This window comes from Falco rusticolus, chromosome 12, assembly GCF_015220075.1.
Source record: "Falco rusticolus isolate bFalRus1 chromosome 12, bFalRus1.pri, whole genome shotgun sequence".
In the NCBI taxonomy this organism is placed as follows: domain Eukaryota; kingdom Metazoa; phylum Chordata; class Aves; order Falconiformes; family Falconidae; genus Falco; species Falco rusticolus.
The window spans coordinates 3084444-3104064 of record NC_051198.1 but is presented as its reverse complement, the minus strand read 5'-3'; the positions used below and the strand labels follow the sequence as shown (position 1 = coordinate 3104064).

The window sequence follows — 19621 nt, the reverse complement described above, 5'->3', positions numbered from 1 at the left end:
GATTGTTATTCATAGTCCCGTACACTCTCAGATGAGCTCACAGAACAAATTTAATTTCACCCTCCTAATGAGGAAAACAAGGTTGTTCTCATACCTCCTATAGAAACCTGAAGGAACAGAGAGTTGTGATCAAGTGTGCAAGGTCCATGTAGAAATTTTTCAGGAACCTGTAAAGCTTCCTGTTTTGCAGACTTACTTGAAAGGCTTTAATTGCCATCACGTGTGCCACCACTGTCAAGTTTTCTGATACGGGGTCTTTTACTCCTCCAGCAGAGAGCCTGGAATGGGCTGATTTCTATCCTTTCTGCTAGAACCTTCAGGAGATCTCTGTGGGGTTGAAGAAGGTAGTTGTTTTTGTGTAGGGAGGAATTAAGGAAATGTGTTTGAAGGCTGTCTTTAATAATTCACAATCTCACGGTACCTTCTTTCAAGGGGTTAAGACGAAAGGTTTTATAGGATGCTGAAGAGTTCTGAATAAGAAGCTACGTTTTAGTTTAAAAAAAAAAAAAAGTTAAAAAAATGTCTGTTGGTGGTTTTCAACAAGGCAAATCTGTTTTTACCTTAGTCTTGGATGGTAACTTAACTTTAGCGAGTGTTTATTTTGGTAAATGAAATAAAGAAGCCTTGGGTTTAAAACCAGTTTTGAGTTCTCACCTGATTTGTATGTCAATAAATAACGCGATTAATATTAAGTAGGAATTAGCTTTGAAGGCCCACTTTTATTTAAAGATGTAAAACATCCTTGTTAAATCAACTGAAGTTTTTTCAGTGATTTCCATTATTAAGTATGTAGTTGTGTCAGCTGATGACAGACTCTAGTCAAATTTCTCAGACTTAAGTCTGAGAATATTAGTTAAAATTTCTGAAACACATGGGAAATAAGCTTTGAATCATGGTTGCTCTCCAAAAATGGAAAAAAACCCCAACAACAAAAGCAAAAACCTTCAAAAAGCCCATACCAACAAAACTGACACAGACATACAATAAATATATTCTAAAGATATAAATCTTTAAATTGTACTATATTTATAATTTGATATATAAATATAGTATGTAGCTGAATTTAATAAAAACACACTTTAAGAATGCAATTTAGCAGCTTATCTCAGAACTGATAGTTCTTCTGACTTGATATGCATACAAAACATCCAGTGGTTTTATTAAAAAGCACATCAGTGTTTTATCAGGGAGCGTGCTTCTAGAGCAGAATTTGACCTGGTTTCTAGGCAAAGATGGTCTTCATATAGACATATGACATATGCTGTGCTCTTGCCCAGTGTAGTCATGTAGTTCAGTAAACATGCACCTCTAGAGTGACATACGTTACAGATAAGGTATATATTTGGTAGAGGTTTTTTGGTTGGCAAAGTCAATCGTTAATCAAAGGGCTAGGCTGTACATAGGGGATCATATCTGGTTTACTGTGAGTTGGACGGAGAATAACCTACAGTGGCAATTCGAAGTACATTAGTAAGTTACACCTCTAATTTTAGTGTGTTTTTAACAATATAATGAACTACTAAGAAGGCCTCTTCACATAGACTGTTTTTGAGTTGGAGGTGATGCATATTTGTATGTTAGTTATAAACATCCTGGTATAGTCTTTCAGCACTAAACTATGTATTTAGTACTAGTAGTAAGGATCAATAACTTGAAAAGCCTCCAGCTGTACTTACCAGTATTTTTTTAGAAAAGAACTGCCTGTTGTGGACCCTAGATTTACTTTTTCCTAGTGGGTTTTGGTCATGCTGGAAGCTGACTGCATCCAAATCCAACTGAAGAACTGGGGGGTATTTTGTTTGAAAGAGAATCAAAGCAATAGGCTGTGGTTCCTTTACCTCTGAAGTAAGTTAAGCAGCTCTCAGGTATGGCACAAATCTAGTGTGTTCTCATGGCTTTTATCTAAGGAATATGTGAAGTTTCTTAGAAGCAAACTGCAGACGTTATCTGCAATGATCTTGTACCTCTCCTAAAGCACTGAAAGTACAAACAGTAATGAGGATTGCAAATGGTCAGGCTGCTGCGATTAGATATAATCACTTTCTCCATGATACAGAAGACTTGATTCTTTGACCTAATTTACGTGTGGGAGAGGGTGCATATGCTTTCATATTCAAATACTTGTACACAGAAGTCGCAGTTCAACAAGTTAAAAATTGTACTGAATTTCCAACACAGTGCTGTACTAATGGCTGAGCAGTTCAAAGGAGGATACTTCCTTCATTTTAAGAACATGGAACCAGCTCAAATCTAATCAGCTGAGGTGGGAGATAGTACATGTATAGTATTAAGCTATAGGAAAGGCTCTTCTAATATTATCTCATAATCTGACGAGTTGATTCAATTGCAGTGTCTTGGGAATGTAAATTATTGACTATAAAACATTTGTAGGGCTCTTACCAGCCTCATGTGGATTCATAAAGGTTGGTAGTATCTCTGAAGTCCGTGGTGTGTCATGATCTCTCAAGTCTCAATGCGTTTCTGCTTGATACTTGCAAAGTTTTTCATAGAAAGCATCTTCTCTTGCCTTCTCCATTTCCAAGGGAATCCTGCCTTGTCATGTGCTCTCAATCATTTGTGTGTTATGCTGAATTACGGTACTTCAGAGGTTTAACTGAAGCTTTCCATCTTGATGGTCATTCCATTTTTTTCTGTGTGATAAGATGTTGGAGCCTACAGAGGAATAAAGGTTTATATAACTGAAATACCACCTATGAAAACAATTCCTTATTTGATTATACAGGTTTATGAAGAAGCTCATGCAACTTTTACAGTATTGTCCAACTTTCTTCAGTCCTGTGGAACTGACTGTTCCATCTCTTCTTATCCAAAGAAAGATAAGAGTGATGTTAAGAACTGGTAGCCATGAAGCTACTGAGTTCCTTTGTTCTATCCTAAATGAAAAATTGGATCCTCCCTCATTCCTGGAGGCAGCTTACTGTTTTTACATTCTGTAGAGAAGAGGGAAGGCTAGCTGTGAATTTTCATTCTGGGCATTCTTCAGCCCTGTATGCCCCTTGTCTGAGGAATTCCTTATTCCTTGGTGTTCTGTTTGTGAAAAAGCTTGAAAGGGAAGAGAACATTTTACTAGAAAACCTCTCAAGTATGCATTTTTTAATACTTCAAAGGTATTGTGTTGCCTAGCTTGAATACTTGTTGAAGTCAAAATTAAATAAAAGTCATAAGAATCTCCAGGTTGGTCTGGATTGTAGTGGTGTTTTGTAGCAGTTGATGATCTACGGTTTTTTATAGTTTTTTTTCTGTTGTCTCCAAGCTCAGTGCAAATTGCATTTTAAACTGCTTTGGAAAGATGTTGTAAAGATTCTAAAACTAAAAATGTTTAAAATTGAGTAACAGACAGAACTTGAAAATTATTTAATCATGTATCCCTCTCTATGTAATTAAGCAGGTTTTCCTTATTAGTAGTTTTTCCAAATTAGTAGTTTTTCCAAATGCTTATTTTTTTAAAAAAAAAGTTTGTCCAATTTATGCTGTCAATAATACTGAGTGTGAAGGTTCTTTACAAATATGATGGGATATAATTGTATCGTCACTATATTTTTAATATAATGGTGTGCATATACTTACATTTTAAATATATAAATGGGCATGCGCATGTGTATATGTTTATTTTAGAGGCTATCGGGTTGTTAAATGAATTGTAAAAGGACTTGACCCTTAATGATTTCAGAAATAAATTTTAAGATATGTACATCTATTGCTATCTAAGAAATAAAAACAATATTTTAATCTTGTTCCCTACCATCCAATATAGTGTAAAGAACTGCAAAAATGTTAGCATTTAAACTGAAATAATCTGTACACCTTTCTGGCACCTCAAGACTGAAGTTGAAAGATAACCATTTTTCCTAGCGTGCTGGCTTGAGAGTGGCTGGGCTGATATGCAATGCTTTAAAAAAAATAGAATTGTTATTTTGGACAGCAAGCAGATGCCTTCTTTGAATTCTGATAGGTCTTTCCATCAGCCTAGGTGATAAGTTGTACAATGATCTTGGACTGCTTTTTATTTTTGCACAAGAATGACATTGTAAAAATGCCAAAATTTTCTCATACCCAGCTTACTGGTAAATATATGGAGAAGTCTGAACTTTTTTGGCAGTTGTTGAAGCTACTCAGCAGAACATATTTCTATAGAACAATGTATTTTACAATTGTATTCATCTTCATTGTTGTGGGAAGCACAAATCAGTGACATCTTAAGCAAAGAGTCAGTGATTATGTCAGAAGTATTAAAACTTATTTGCATTTAGTATGTACTTGTTACTTGCTTGGGTGCGTGTATGCTGTGTAAAAATGTCATGAAACGAAGGCAAATCATCATAAATAACTCATTTTGTACTAGTTTGGGTACTATTTTCTGCAGAAAATCAATTTCAGAATATGAACCAATATCCACTGAATTTTCCATGATATTAGTATTGATAATAAAAGAGAACTTCATTGAAGAGAAAAGCAAATCAAGAGCATAAAAGTCTCATACAGTAAGAAACTGCAGAAATGGATCAAAGATTTGACAGGAAGTTTAATGTGTACATAAGTAGAGGCTGACAGGAACATGCTGTGTGTGTCAAAGGTTCCAGTGATGGAAAACTGAAACACAGTGCTCACTGACCACAGCGTGAGCCTTGACACACATTGTAAATAACCCAAAGATATATGACTGCATTAAGCAGTAGACTGGTGTATTAACAGCAGTAAATCTAGAACAGCAGAAATGGTTGGCATATAGGACTTTCTCTGATTAATATTTGTAACAGACTAATAAGAGTATTGCAGATGTTTCAAACTGTACTTCTTACAATGCTGTTAAAAGTTTTCTCTTCCTCTTCCAGAGTCGTGTATGTGGATACTGGGCTTGCCACAATCAAGCTAAAAGCTGAAGATTCTTGTGGGCGACAGCATCTCATCACTCTGAAGTTAAATGCAAAGGTGAATTAATGTGGGAGAAAATACCTTAAGGCTTCCTTGAAATAAATGGATTTTTCTTAATTCATAAAGATTTTAGAGAGTTGGTTTGTTTGTTAGTATGTCTGTTCTGCAAGATAATTGTGGGGTTGTTTTTTTGAGATATGTTTTTTAAGTTAAAGTTTGAAACCTATATATTTAAAATTAATATTACATTATGGCTATCTGTAAGAATCTTTTCATACAATACTGCATCACATGAAAAACACTTTATGATATTGCAGTTATTTTACTAGATTACAAACAAAGCCATCTGGGAGATGTTTCATTTATTATTGCTCTCGCCAGTGACTATGCATATAACAAGAATTAGAGGATGTTGAGTTACTTCTTTAACAAGTCTTACTGTTAAAGTTATAGATAGAAAGATTTTTGAAAGACTGACTACAGAAGTGAGTTCCTTATGTTAAAAAAAAATTCTTTTTAGTCTAAATAATTGGGTGGTTTTGACAGTGCTTGCAAAGCGAATCCATGGCATGTGCAGAAGGAGAAAAATTATAATTCTGCCTCATACTTAGAACTGAACTCGAATGGTGGTATTTCTTCATAGAATTTCTCATTTCAAGGCATAAATCTCTTGAGAAACTATGAAATGTCCAGGCTGTGTGGTGACAATTGTATGGTAATAGCTGTTGTTTTCAGAAAATCAGTCTAGTGGGGAAAAGTGGATCTGAAGGTGTCTAAATGTTGTTTGGGACTATCCTTGGTCGAGGCTCTGGAATAATAATCTTTAAGAGATGAGGAGTCGGCACGGTGTTGTAAGAATAAGTTTCACCTTTACAGACATCGTACATTCCTGTAAATACTGGGAGTTTTTTAGTTTTACATCAGACAAACTGATTTTACCTTAGGTGCCAAAAAAGAGCTTGTGGAAAAAGTGCTGTTTGGGAATTGAGGTTGCTACAGTAGATTTTAAAAAAGAATAATGCTATCCTACATGCACAGAGTAATGAATGCATAATTAATTTGCTAGTCAGTCCATTACTAAATACATCGATGGAAAAAATTGTTTATAAGGAGGCTGCTATCCTGTACTTAGCATGACACTGAAAATTAAGTGCAGCCTCTTGCCCCTAAGTATTTTTTTCTGGATTTTCGTGGTGACTGAAGTATTGTAACTATTTGGAAGTATAAAAGTGCAGAAAAAAAAATATTAAGTGCAATATCCATTTTTACCAAGCAGCTGCCATGGTCAAACCCTATTACACTTATGCGTTGGCTGTTTCTGGTTAGGCCTTAACTTTTCATTGTTCTAAAAGGGGAATCGAGCTTATTGGGTTTGGTTCTTTTTAAAACTAGTGTATTTTCTTTATAAAATATCTGAAGGTGAGACTCCTAATAGCAGAAGAAAGCACTGTCTAACAAGTAAAGATATAGCATAATAAACGGACTAGATTATCCAACTTGTCTGTTGTAACAAGTAATCATCAATTTTATTTTTTTTCCCAAGTGATTTTAATGATGAAGGATCAATTGCTTGTCCTTTTTAAACCATGTGTGCATTTATACTTGCCACAAGAAAAAAATTATATGTGAAACATTGTTTTAGTGACATGTGGATTTGATTTTTCTTCATATGTATGTATCTAATACATTTGAAAAGACTTTGCTGAAGTATTTTTTGAAGGCATTTCTTTTGATAACCTGCTTTAATAAAAGTTTACCTTTGTTATGCTGTTTCTGTGATTAAGGTTAGTATGTGAGCTAAACCTCCTCCCCAACATACTGCTGGCTCTTACCTGTATTCTAGCGGATGGCTTTGTTCAGCCTTGTCCTCATGAATGCTCTACATAAGGCTGCCAAAAATGTTTTTGGGAAGAAACTCTTCAACAATTGATTTGGGAAATTCTTTTTCATGAGATTATCATGTGTATTCAGATAATCCCCTAAATGTTCCTCTGCTATCATTCTTAAAGTTTTGTGTGTATTTTGAGGACTTTTCCTTAATGCTGTCAATGTTGTCGAATGTTTCCGCTTGTTATCCTTGTCTTAATGTGCTTTGTGTTAGGAACTGTCCTTTCAAAACACTGGGTGTCTCTAAACGGCATTTGTGAAGTGTCTAGGAAACTTGGGGTGATCAATTTAAACCTGGAAGAACTGAAACTAGTTAAGGCATAGTTAGGTTTGTTAGCCAAATCACGTGCTACACAGTTTTGACTTTGGTAAATGATAAAGTTTAAACTTCATAAAAGGATACATTGTTCAATGCTCACATTAAATTTTGTGAAATAGTTTTCCAGTTTATTTGGTTGAAAATGCCTGGTCCAGAGATCTTTATCCGTTCTTTGTTTAAACAAACAACTAGAGAAGTTTTCTGAAAACAAAGCATGCATCTTTGCAAGTATAACAAACACAATGGGTTTCATTTATCAGATTTCATTTTGTATTGCATGTGAAATGGGTTGGGTGCTTGTCATTTCAGATCCCAAGAATTCAAATAGGCCACTGCAAGAATTTGCATGCCATGTAGTAGTAATCAAGGTGCTATTATCTGAATGATTTGGCAAGGGTTATGAAAATATTTTTTCTAGGTAAAGATAGCTGCATGCGCAAAGATACAAATATTTCATTTAATGCTTGCTTAAATTGTTCTAAATAATAGGATAATGTATTGCATATACATTTGAATGTAACTAATAACACGTGATATCATTGATATGCTCTGGAATAGTGTTTTAAAATACTGTCTCCTGGGGAATCACTCACCTTTTATTTGTATAGGATTTCACTGCGCAAGGTCTAAAAACATTACGTACATATGTATAGAATCATTGTTGCATAGTTCTTGGCAATTATCTGGTGCACAGTACAATACTGGGGTCTAAAGAAAATTTGACTAAAAATGAAGGGGAAAAGTGCTGTAGGTTTTTTGGTTTGGGGGTGGGGATGGGGGTTAAGTAATACAAAGTTAGTAGAATCTGTTTGCAAGCACTTATTCCAAGGCATTCTACAAAAGGCTGCATAAAATGAATTTACTTACCAAGAAAGTAAACATATAATTGGCTAGTGCTGTTGGGATTTAAATGAGGTAGTCCTAAAACCAGTCCTATGGAAAAATTGTTCTGACTTAGTTTGTTCTAGGCATACTTTTATACACTGAAAACAGGTTTGCGTCTATGCAAGCATTGAAGTATTTAATGAAAAATAATACTTACAATACAAAACCAATAGCACTACAATGCCTACAGTACACGAACAGTAACACTATAATAAAAGAAATCATAACAGCTTTTGTGGATGTACATTTGTAAGTTGTAAATGCCTCCTGTCCAAATTAGTTGCTTCCCTTCTCTTGGTCTGTCACTGTTACTTGTCTTCCACCAAATTGATAAAATGGTGAAGCACAAGATACTCAAGTTGTAGGAGTTGCCTTCAGAAATTGGATACCTACAGAAACCACAAATGAAAGCAAATTAAAAGGCAAGTTGAAACAAATTTATGTGAAATCCATTAATCCACTAGATCATTATTAAAATCAGAGCAATGAAGAATGGGTACGCTAGGGAAGCTGTATCTCTTTTTTGCTCTTTGCCATAGAGAACAATTTGAAACTAATTACTGTAGAATTACATTTTACATAAATAAAGACACATTTCAAAAATTCTTATCAATTGGTTGACAGACATTTGATAGGTAGGGACAGTGTCTGTGTCTTCTGTGTCTAGAGGTTTACATTGGATGGAGAATGGTTATGGGAAGCAGCACAGCTAAACTTCTACTTTGTCTATAGCTCTTTTTAATTCTGTGAGGAAGCTGGGACTTTTTTTTGTATGTCTCCCCAAATAAGACTGTGTGTAACATTTTCTTGTGTTGGCAGTTGATACAATAATAATATAATTTCTATAACTGCTGTGTACATCACTGTTAGAATTTGAAAGGTTGCATAGGACTAAAGGAGGCAGATTCTCAGGTGAATAAAATTTTGGATAGGTGCTCTTAAAAAACATACAGTTCATTTGTAATTAGATGTTTCTTTCCGTTTCTACTTTATTTTTCAGAAAATACAGTTTTTTTCCACAGATCTCATATTGGGTGCTAAACAGCAAAAGATTTACAAGTGTAATGAATAGTCAGTGGTTATCTTTTGAGTTCTCAAACTTTTATAACTTCAGTTTCCTTAATACAGCTGGTTTTTTCTTTTCCTTGTTGGTACCTTTTCATTCGGGGCAGGGAGTTGTTTTAATTTTGCGCGTGTGTTCATTCATCTCTTTCTAAATAGTTATGTACTTTGATTACTTCCTCTTTCAAAAAACAAAAAAATGTTGCCAATCAGAGCAAATAGTCTGGTTTAAATGAAAATTAGTTCTTGACTCATGAAGGGTTTATTGGAATTTTTTTTGTTTTTAATAGTTTTTAAACTTTCCTATTCAGTACAGGTAACTGAGGAGAAATAGTTTTAAAATATTTGTTGGTTTTTTGTCTTAAGTTCTTTTTTAATGTGTCTTTGTTAACACTGAACACAGAAAACTGATTTTCTTGCCTTTACTAAAATTTGATATATAAGAACTCTTTACAGTAGATTTCTTCTTTAAATGATAATTAACATTCATAACTATTTATGAAAATGCTTTACATAGTGTTTCCTCTAAGAGCCAAGTTCTCAAGATGCTTGAAGTGCTCGTATTTCGTTATCAAATTTGGCAGCTGAGTATTGGTCTGATTTCAAATTATTTAAAAAAAATAAAAAGAAAAGAAAAACTGTATTTCCTTTCTTTTTCTCAGTATCCATCAGAACCACCGGATTGCCTTGTGGATTTTCCTGTTCAGTTTGCTATTTCTTGGATGCCACAGGTAAACTGCTGTACTATACATCTTTTTTTAATAACTAGAGATACCTGTGCAATACGAAGGTGGTAATGAGGGGTTGGACTTCTATTTATTAACTCCAACTTTTTTCCCCTCTGTGCATTTTACTGTTACACGTGCTTAAGTAAACGTTATGATGAAGTTTTAAATATTTTCCTTCACATATAGATAGACTTTGCGTGTTGTATGCTTTGCAGTCATACTGGCTGTTTTTTTCTTAAGCTGTTCATACAGCTGAAATATCTTTTAGAATTATATTGGGAAAATAAATGCATGAGAAATGATTATCTAACAGAAAAGAAGCACTCTCTAAAGTTGACAGACACAAAAAAAAAAAGAGGTCTCCCCTAGATGGTTATCATGTATAGTTTTCATAACAAAACTTCTGTGGTTACAATTAAAAGAACAACAGGAAAGAATGTAATTCTGATTTTCTAGTTTAACTGGTATTGTTAATAGAAAGAACTAAGAGCCGTTGTCTTTTTTTCAGTCTCTTGCATTATTTCATGTATCTTTTTTTTTTCCTTAATAGAGCATGTGTACTTGATTAAATGGATTTAAATGTGACCACTTAGATGTAAGTTAATTTGAATTGTCTCTAGAAAATAGTTGATGTTTAATTTCATTTAATTCAGGAAAATAGATTTTACATAAATGATTGCATTTCATAATTCTAACTCTCGCGAGGATTTCTACCCATCAATAAAGCCTGTCTTTGCGATACTAAATTTACATAGGGAACGTGGCTGAAAGGTTGCAGCAGAAGGATTTTAAGACAGACGCATGATTTTGACTGCAAAGCTCAGGGTTCTGTGTGTCACCCTAGATCCTATAATATGAGATCATGAGGAAATAACTGCAAGAATGGACCACTGGAAATGAAAAATATATTTAGTATCACATGAAATTTTCAGTTTTGATCCTCTGGTATGGTTTGGAACAATTTGAACAGATACTGTTTCTCCCTTAAATTAACTGGTTTCCATATACTACAGTCAGGATTTCAAGTACTGTTTCTAACCTCAAACTTTATGCATAATTTTAATAGTATTTTCTTAATTTTACAGCCTTGCAATTTCTGTTGCCTCAAATTAACAACATTTCAAATATCCTTGACAGTCATTGCTTTTCTGTGTTTACTGTTAGTAATTTTATAGCTACTAGCTGGACTTATGTTTTAATAAAACGTTCTTGAAAAACATGCTGTGAATCAGCTGCCTTTGACAAGTTAAAGATGGGAGCGAATTTATTAATATTGACACTACAACCAAGTTAAAAAATTACTATTAAAAATATGACATTCTTAAAACATTTTTACATTTAGAATTACCTATGGACTGTTTGAAAACATGAACAATAGACATTTGGTTGTAACGGAAAACCTTGTTTTGAAATCATGTGATACTAATTCTAGCTGTAATACTGAACCAAATACCAGCAACTTGTGTGTTGTGCTCACAGAAATGCTTTAGTTGTACAGTCTTTTTTGAAAATGGACCTTATCTGTGTGGGTGACATGAACCTAACACTTCTGGGTAAAACTGTGTGTAGTGATTCTGCAAATTGTGTTTATTATGAAAATGCATGGAAAGCACTGCAGTGAGCAGCCTTCATGCCGTGGTAAAATAGGGGTTAAGCTTCGATCATGCTGAAGCACCACTGGTAGCGGAATTTAGCAGGTCCTAAAGTGGTTGAAAATTTTGGTTCATAAAAGGGAAAAAGAACATGCTGTACCTATTTTCTAGTAAAATAACATGAAGTTTTCATACTGACAGGTCTTGAATTTTAATATTTGCTGGTCATTTTTAGTGTAGAAACTGACAAGGCTTAACTAAATGTGCACAGTTGCACTATTAGAATATAAAATCCTATGCAAGAAAATATGAATAGATTTCAGGTGATTGTATTTTTTTTATTTCCCCCACCCCCATGTGTGTGCTGTTGCCTATTTCAGTGCTCATGGACTTTAAACTTGAGGGGTTGTTGGGCTGTTGTGTTGGTTCCCCCCCTTCCCCCCCCCACCCCCCCCGGTATAATAATAGACATGGCTTTATGGCATCCATATTAAAAATGGGTAATTTTCCTTATGGTCCCTGTCTTCCTGCTGGGTTGATAATGTTTTGATGTATTTTTCTTTTGCTCTGATGAGAGGTCTGCTGCTGCTGCTCTGACATATTCATTTGGATGAATAATTATAACTTGCACAATGTCAAGCTGAAGATGGTAGGGTTTTGTGCGTCATGACAAGCCTAGTAGCCAGTGCAGGTGTCTCACAGCATGATCAGCAACAGCCAGTGTATTCTGGCTCAGAGGAGACATTTTAGAGTAGTAAGAAATCAGCACCAAGGGCAATGCTGCTGCTGCTGCTGCTACTGTTACAAGTGCCAAATAAATGCAGAGTGCTTCTCAATGACAAGTGCAAGAACATCTACTTATTTCGGTTATATTCTTTTTCTAAATAACCAGATAAATGTGCTGTCTCCACATTTTAGCATACACTGTAAGTATAGTTCTGTCGTTTCAGTGCATCTATTCTGCTGCCCTCGCATCAGGGTATTGTTTCTGTGCTGACCACTGCCCACCTGGTTGGCTACATGAAGGTCATGAGAGTGGAAATTAATGACTAATGAGGTCATGCAGCCAGCCAACAATGAAACAGTAGTACAAGATTTAGAAGATACAGTGGTATGAATGAGATTATTCTTTAGTTATTTTGATGAAAACACAATAAAATGCATCATAATTGTGCTTTTTCTTAGAGCTTCACAGACACCAGCTTTATATGCATCTATAAATACAAAAAATGGAGGTGGTTGACAAGACACTTTATAAAGATTTCAGAGTGTTGTGTCTCAGTTTGATTTGTGCTGAGGAGGGGGAGAATTGTTAGAGTACTCTTCATGACAAATAAACAGTTTCTAAACAAATCTAAAGAATCATAAATTATTTAGGTGATACAGGTGATCCATTTTCCATCTTAACAACTATACGCTTTATTAAATTGTGTTCTGTCTACAAATTCATAAAGGGCAAGCACATAACTGCACCTAGAATTTAGGCTGCTGTACCTTTTCCATTAGGATGCTTTTCAGTTGTGTTAAGTTGGGTTAAGCAAATTCTTTGGTTTTTTTTTAAAGGAAAAAAACCTGATCTTTCATCAGTTGTGCTGTATTTACCTTAATTAGAACTTTCTTACTACTGTTCAATTAATATTTAGTTCATCCAGGATTTAGGGCAGGTGTTTGAAATTTGGCAGAACAGCAATATAGGCATGTAGCACTTCTTCAAAGTAACTGGAAGGTTTCATGGATTTTATGGCAGGCACCGACAGACTTAGGACTTCATTCTTCCCAGCCTCTATGGCTCTAGAAATAAGAACCAGGAGTAGAGTGACTTTTTTTTTCCATTCCTTCTTATATCTTTAATTGAAGGAAAGAGTGTATGGGTAATAGGGCTGAAATCGGGGAAAGTGTTTGAACTAGAATAAAGTAAAAAAAAAAAGGGGGGAAGAATTGGCCTGAGGAGCTACCAGTGATGAGACAGAGATGAGGGTGTGGAGGATAGAAATGGAAACACAAGTTGCAAAACTACACGAGAGTCTTTCCTGGTAGAAGAGAAGGTATGTGCCACTAGGAAATGGGTAGGTCCAGAATATCTGATTTTCACAGACTGAAGTGTGTGCTTCATCTCCTACCAGTGTTGAAATGAATGGAGGATACATAGTCTGGTAGCACAAAGGTAATGTTCGGGTCAAAGTTTTCTAAAACTTCCGGAGAATCACCGAAGTTGATATGTTTACATGTCTGTCATGTCTGTTTCCTGTAAAATAACCAATTTAACCCAGTCTCTACACACACCTGTTTCGGAAGTTAAGATCACAGAATCATGCCCTGCAAATTAACATTTCCTTGCTGTTCAGTCCAAAGGAGACTGTTGGTATAGCTTGTATCAGTGTATGTCAGGTGTTTGCCACGTAGAGCCTTGAACAACTAGGACTTTGAGGCTGAATATATGCTTTGTTGAGAGAGAGAACAGTGCCAGAAGTCACTTACAGTGACTTTCACAAGTCATTCCTAAGTAGTCTGTTTTCTACACTCACAACTTGAAATCTGAAAGATCTGGAGAAATGTTTAGTGTTTAAAGCTTTAACTATGGTCACAGGAGGTGATGCTCTGATAAAAACAGTCCTCTAGCCAGATGAAAGGATCGCAAGCTGAGTATCCCAAACTAACATTTTCTCTTGTTTTTCCATATGAAAACTCAGAGTGAGGCCATCTATTCTGAAAATATATTTTGATGATAAGCTCAATAATATTTTTGGGCTGCTCAGTTGCGGTGGTGGTCATTATAGAGAGCTGAAGGGAATGGGATCATTAAATCATGCAGCGTAGCTCTGTCAAAAACTTACCAAGCTCCCACTTGCAAGTAGTGAGGTGACCGGGCAGTGTCAGGTGTTCTCGGACCTCAGGCTGTAAGGGACAGCAAGTGAGCTCCAACTGCTGACTTCGTAGGAACTCAGATTTGATGGGTCCTTTAACGAGCCTGAGCTCTAGGTCTAATCTCCTACGGCTGCTGTAGTGTAGATAATAGTAGTTAAGAATCACATCTCCTCTTACACTGCTTTGCTAGTCTAAACCAGTAAAAGTTTTTTGGCCTTGTCTAATGGTAGACTCCCCATTCCTCATCTTAGAAGCTTCTGTCGCAGCTGTGGTTGGTCTGCTTGAGGAGGTCTGGTCAGAATCATGCGCAGTGTTTCAGGTCGGACCGCGCCCTCCCTGCTGCCTCCTGCACAAGATCAAGTTAGAAAAGACTGTGGTTCCCAGCTCAAAACCCCCGCGTTAAAGTGCTGTGACTACTCTAGTCCTAGCATTTCCTTACCTCGTTACTACTCGTATGGGCAGCTGATGTCGCGGTCTTCAGTAGTCGGAAATAAAATGCAAGGTTCATATTATATGTTAAAAACACCTTCATTTTGTTTTAGGTTGTTGTGAAGGATTAAATGGACACAGTGGTCTTTGGTTTTATAATGTGTGGTTTTTTTCTGATGAGCATGGAAACCTAACGGATACAGAGGATGGAGTAACCGGTTTGGTTTTGCAAGTGCTGTTTAGAGTCAAGGCAGCCAGCGATAAGATCCAGGACTACGAACATCTTCTTTTCCAAAGAATCATTGGCATATTTCATGCAAATTCTAACGCATTTGTACCAAAGTGATCAAGAAACAAAGAGTTTGTGCTGTTTGACATTGTTAGCAACTATCTGGGTGTAGCGTAGACAAACAAAAAAAGCATGACGGCAGTCTTTTAGAGAAGTGTTGGGCAATGACCAAAAATTAGTTGGTTATTAAAATAAAAAGGGATGTTATAGTTTCCATGGTTTGCATGACAAGCATGCGGTGTATGTAAATAGCTAGAGATGCATTTATGTATATAGCAGGAGACAGCTGGCAACATCAGTGAAGCATGCAAATAAGATCAAATGAACAGTACGTTTAAAAAAAAAAAGATTTAACTACCTTTTTAAGGAACATCATTGAAAAATTACAATTAGTATTAAAATTAATTGGATTTTAAAACTTATCTGTGGGTTATAATCCCTTGATGTTTCTTTTTTCTAGTGAAACCCTTTGAATTCCCGGAAGATAAAGATAAAAATGATTATTAGAGGATTTATCTGTATGTGATATAGAAAAATGTAAAAAATCAAAATGGAAAGCAACTGTTGCAAGTACCAGAAAATTATGCTATTAATTTAAGTGTCATCAGAGCACAAAAGATCACATTTCAGGACTGTGTGGAAATTATTAAAATACTGGAAATAATAGTACTTAAGATGAAGATATTATACTCTAAGATGTGGTTAAGTGACTGACACTATTATATCACTTCAGGTATTATGAAAGTAACAAAATGCTTTTAAAGATAATAAGCGTTACATTTTGAGATTGGCAGTATTCACACTTTTCTGCTTAAGTGCTTTCCTACTTTAATATAATCTAATAACAGCGGGGAAAAGGTAGCATTTTATTTCTGAGCTACACTGTTTCTTTCTAAAATACGTATGCGTAAAATGTAAAAACTTATTACATGTAAAAATCATGTTTCTTCATCTGAGAATGTTAATGTAATTTGCTTCTTTTTGTCCAGGTGAGGAGGAAGGAACATAATTACTAAACATTAGAGGAAACCATTCCACATGTATTTCGTGTTATTTACAGAAAAATGCCTCTTGAAGAAGTGAACCTTCTTAAGGAAGGTTTTTCTTTTCGATCCCAAGAACTTGTTCCTGGGCCAAAAGATACCTGAAACCTGGCCCGTGTTACATCTTTCTTTGTTTTTCAAAGCGTACTTCACAATCTCTTTATCCGAACTGAAGTCTGGTTAGTTCTCTCCTGTCTGTCCTGCTTTTGACTCATGCATTTAATTATTCAGTTGTGTTCTGCGGAAATGATTTCAGAGTACCCTTTGGTGCTCCCAAATGATTCCTCTTCTTCCACTCGTGAGTTTCCTGTTGCTGAACAATTTGAGCAAGCAAGTTATGAGAAAGTCTCCAAAACTCTTCTCCCCCGGCCCCCTTTGGTCTCCCTTCGCTGCCGCCTTTGTGGTTTCTTCACACCTTCACTTTTTTCCTGCCATAGATCACTCCTCCCCACGAAGCCCTGTTCTGACTGCTCCGTATTCTCCTACTTGGCTGTTCATGACACTTCCCAGTTCCTCCACCGATTCCCTCTTGGGTCAGGCCCAAAGCCCCTGTGGGGCGCTACTCCAGACAGAACTGGCCTCTCTCCTTTTCGTGCATTCTCCATTTTCTTTTGGTTCCCTACATTTGTGTTTTGTACCCTCTGGACATCTGCATGTGGAAGGGCTTTAACTTGACTGCTGACTCTTTTCTCTACTTGAACTAGTCTTTCCCTGTAGAACTAGTAACTTATTTTGTGCTCACAGATGATTTTAAAAAGACTTCTTTTGCGTTGCTGTTCTGTATGTTGTCCTGTATAATGAAAGATTTTTTCTGATTCCATCTAATCCACTCTCAAATACTGAAATCCCTTGAGTGTAATCCTCTGATTATTAGATGGCTTCTCCTTCTCTTGCGGTATTTGCATGGTTTGAAATCTAATGTTAAGTACCTGTTTTTATACTGCTCAATTTTGAGATAATTATGGCATGTGGTAGGCTATCTTTCTTTAGAGTTGTTAAAAAATAAATAAGCTACTTTAGTTATGTGGATATTTCTGTGTATTTGTATTTGGTGCCACTGCCGTGGGGCTCAGCCAAAGTAGAGACAAAATCTTAAAATGTTAGAAGTTTGATAGTAGATAAATGATTTTTCCTTTCATTTTACAGTAGTTGTTACAAGTTACAATGCAGGTTAATAATTGTTACCAGTTTTCAGGGAAGTTTTCTGAAAAGGAGTATATAAAACACCATCAAACGCAGGTATGATGTACGTATATCACAACATGTTAGAACTATCAGGATTAAGAGTACTTATTTGTACTCTGCGTGTAGCTATTCTCTCGTTGGGTTGCTTCAGTGGAAAACCCCTGAGGTTCAATGTTTTAAGCTACTGTGATGCAATCGGATACTAGATTTTAACGCTGCCTATATCACATTGTATCACCTAGTTTGTTTTTTAAATATTCTGTGTGTCTGTAGGTGGAAACTATATGAAATTTGTTTAAACTTCTTCTTTTCTTAGAACTCCTTAGTAGACATTTATAATCAATTCCTGGTGGCATTAGAATCGCTGAAAGAATTCTGGGATGCCATGGATGAAATTGATGAGAAGACATGGGTGCTTGAGCCAGAAAATCCCACCCGGAGCGCTACAAAAAGAAGAATCGCAATAGGTATGAAGAGATTTGAAGGAACACCGTGGATTTGAGAAGCAGAACCAAGGGTGCTAAAACAGCTTTGCTTATCTAATCAGATGGTGCTTGTTGCAGTTAGGAAAACGAAAGGTAGCACTGAAAACCAACAAGACGCAACTCTCTTACTTCGTGTATTTATTTTATTTTTTTTGCGTATATTTTGTGTATCCTCAGAATACTCAGCCTGTTTAGAAAATCAGTTACAACTTTGTGGTGTTCCAGAAAATTGAAGTTGCTGCAGGCAGTTTTTGTGTATTTCTGAACATGTGACTGTCATGAGGACTTGCATAGTAACTCTAGAGAGATCAGTATTTGTAAGAACTCAGCTTAGATGAAGCACTTATCTCCTTCACAAATTCCGGATTTTTTAACAGAGTATTGCTTTAGATTGATCCGGTCCTGGAAGAGTGAAAGGAATGTTAGAGTACAGTCAAAAGTGAGAAGAAAAGGGGGTTAAAAGAGGCAGGTGGAAAGGACAGAGAAATTAAGAGAAGAGAGGAAATTAGAGGCTTACAGTGTTAACCGTCTGAAAAAGTACCTAATTCATACGCTGACGTCTGGCATTTTAAGGTCTTAATATATGTAGGGTGAGGAGTCTTGTAATGGTAAAGGAGCAGCTTGCCCCTGTCAGAGGTCAGAAATGCGGGGAACTGTTATCTTTGAGAGAGGAGTTCTGATTTGTAGCTTAAATCCTAAATACCAACAGCGTAATTGCAGAAGTGGGCAAATGTGCAGGGGACCAAAGCAGAGCAGTTGTCCCCAAAACCTGCGGAAGGGCTGATCACCTGCAGAGGGAGGCAGGAAAGGAGCTGGTGGTGCTGAGGCTGCTCCCTCTGCCCCCTTGGCTGGGGTGGAGGGAGGGACAGGACAGAAAAGGTTCAGCAACTGGCTAAAATGCCGTGGGTTGGACAACGCTGCTTTTGTGTGTGTGTCTGCAGTCAGGATGGCTTTGTCTTGGTCCTGCTGCACTTTGACACAGGCCAATGAAAAGGAAAGAAAAGCCTCAAAAAGCGCCTCACATTAGTTCAGGGGAGGGCAGCCCTGGGCTTTGAGCCCTTTGTTGTCGGTCACAGACAATCTTCGGTTATGACAAAACTTTGATTTCATTCATTCCAGTTTCTTCGAGGAGGGAAAGCCTAACGTACCTCTTAATTACAAAAAGTGTTGGGTATCGCCTGGTTTTGCTGCCAGGTTTTTAACGTACATCCAGAGCAGTTTTGAGCTGTTTACCCCTGATGAAGGGCAGACTTTAGGGGGATGATGGGATGCTTTGCAGAAGGAAATTATTTGCTATTTCAAGAATAATGCCACTGCTCGCTCAGTCCAGGAGCATGCTGTGGAGGGGACTTTGACATCTTAATATTGTCTTTATGCTTCTCTTTTTGACTGCAAAAGGCAATGAGGAATTAGTAACAATTGATCTCTACTACCTTTAAAATTTTGCTAGGATTTCAAATGGATTACATCATCTAGCTTGAGTTTGATTGTTCAGAAATAAGTGTTAAGGTTAAGACTAGTCTAAAAGGAAACTCAAGACTGGCAGGTTTTTTAAATCAGTTGCTATTTGTAATTACAGTCCATTGAAATTTGAGTATTTAATCTATACTGATACTTTGTACAATTTATTTGGGTACCTACCAACTTTTTATTATTTATCATAATGAAAACCAGCCTCGATTAACCAATTTAAAAGTGCTTGTAAAAAAAGGTTGATGCTTCCGTTCTCAAATAACTGAGTGCGACAAAAAGCTTCCCCTGTGGCTTAGTTGCTTTCTTGTTGTAGGGAACAATGTCTCGGTGAACGTAGAGGTAGATCCTCGGCATCCAAACATGTTCCCTGAGTGTTATTTTCTTGGAGCAGATCACGGTAAGGCAGCAGACATGCACCGTTTGTTTCTCTTCTAGAATCTGAGCTGTGGTGAGCGTGTGCTGGTGTCAGCGCTGTCAGCTCCTGGG

General features: G+C 36.4%; 1 protein-coding gene across 1 annotated transcript in view; it reads left to right on the top strand.

The window, feature by feature from the left end:
- The window catches only part of FANCL (FA complementation group L), a 30378-nt gene that overhangs the window by 8203 nt on the left and 2554 nt on the right, over window positions 1–19621 (top strand). The window contains exons 6-9 of the mRNA XM_037405024.1: window positions 4854–4950; window positions 9709–9777; window positions 17494–17644; window positions 19449–19532. Of these exons, the coding sequence (XP_037260921.1) occupies window positions 4854–4950; window positions 9709–9777; window positions 17494–17644; window positions 19449–19532 (401 nt within the window). The remainder of the gene's footprint in view (window positions 1–4853; window positions 4951–9708; window positions 9778–17493; window positions 17645–19448; window positions 19533–19621) is intronic.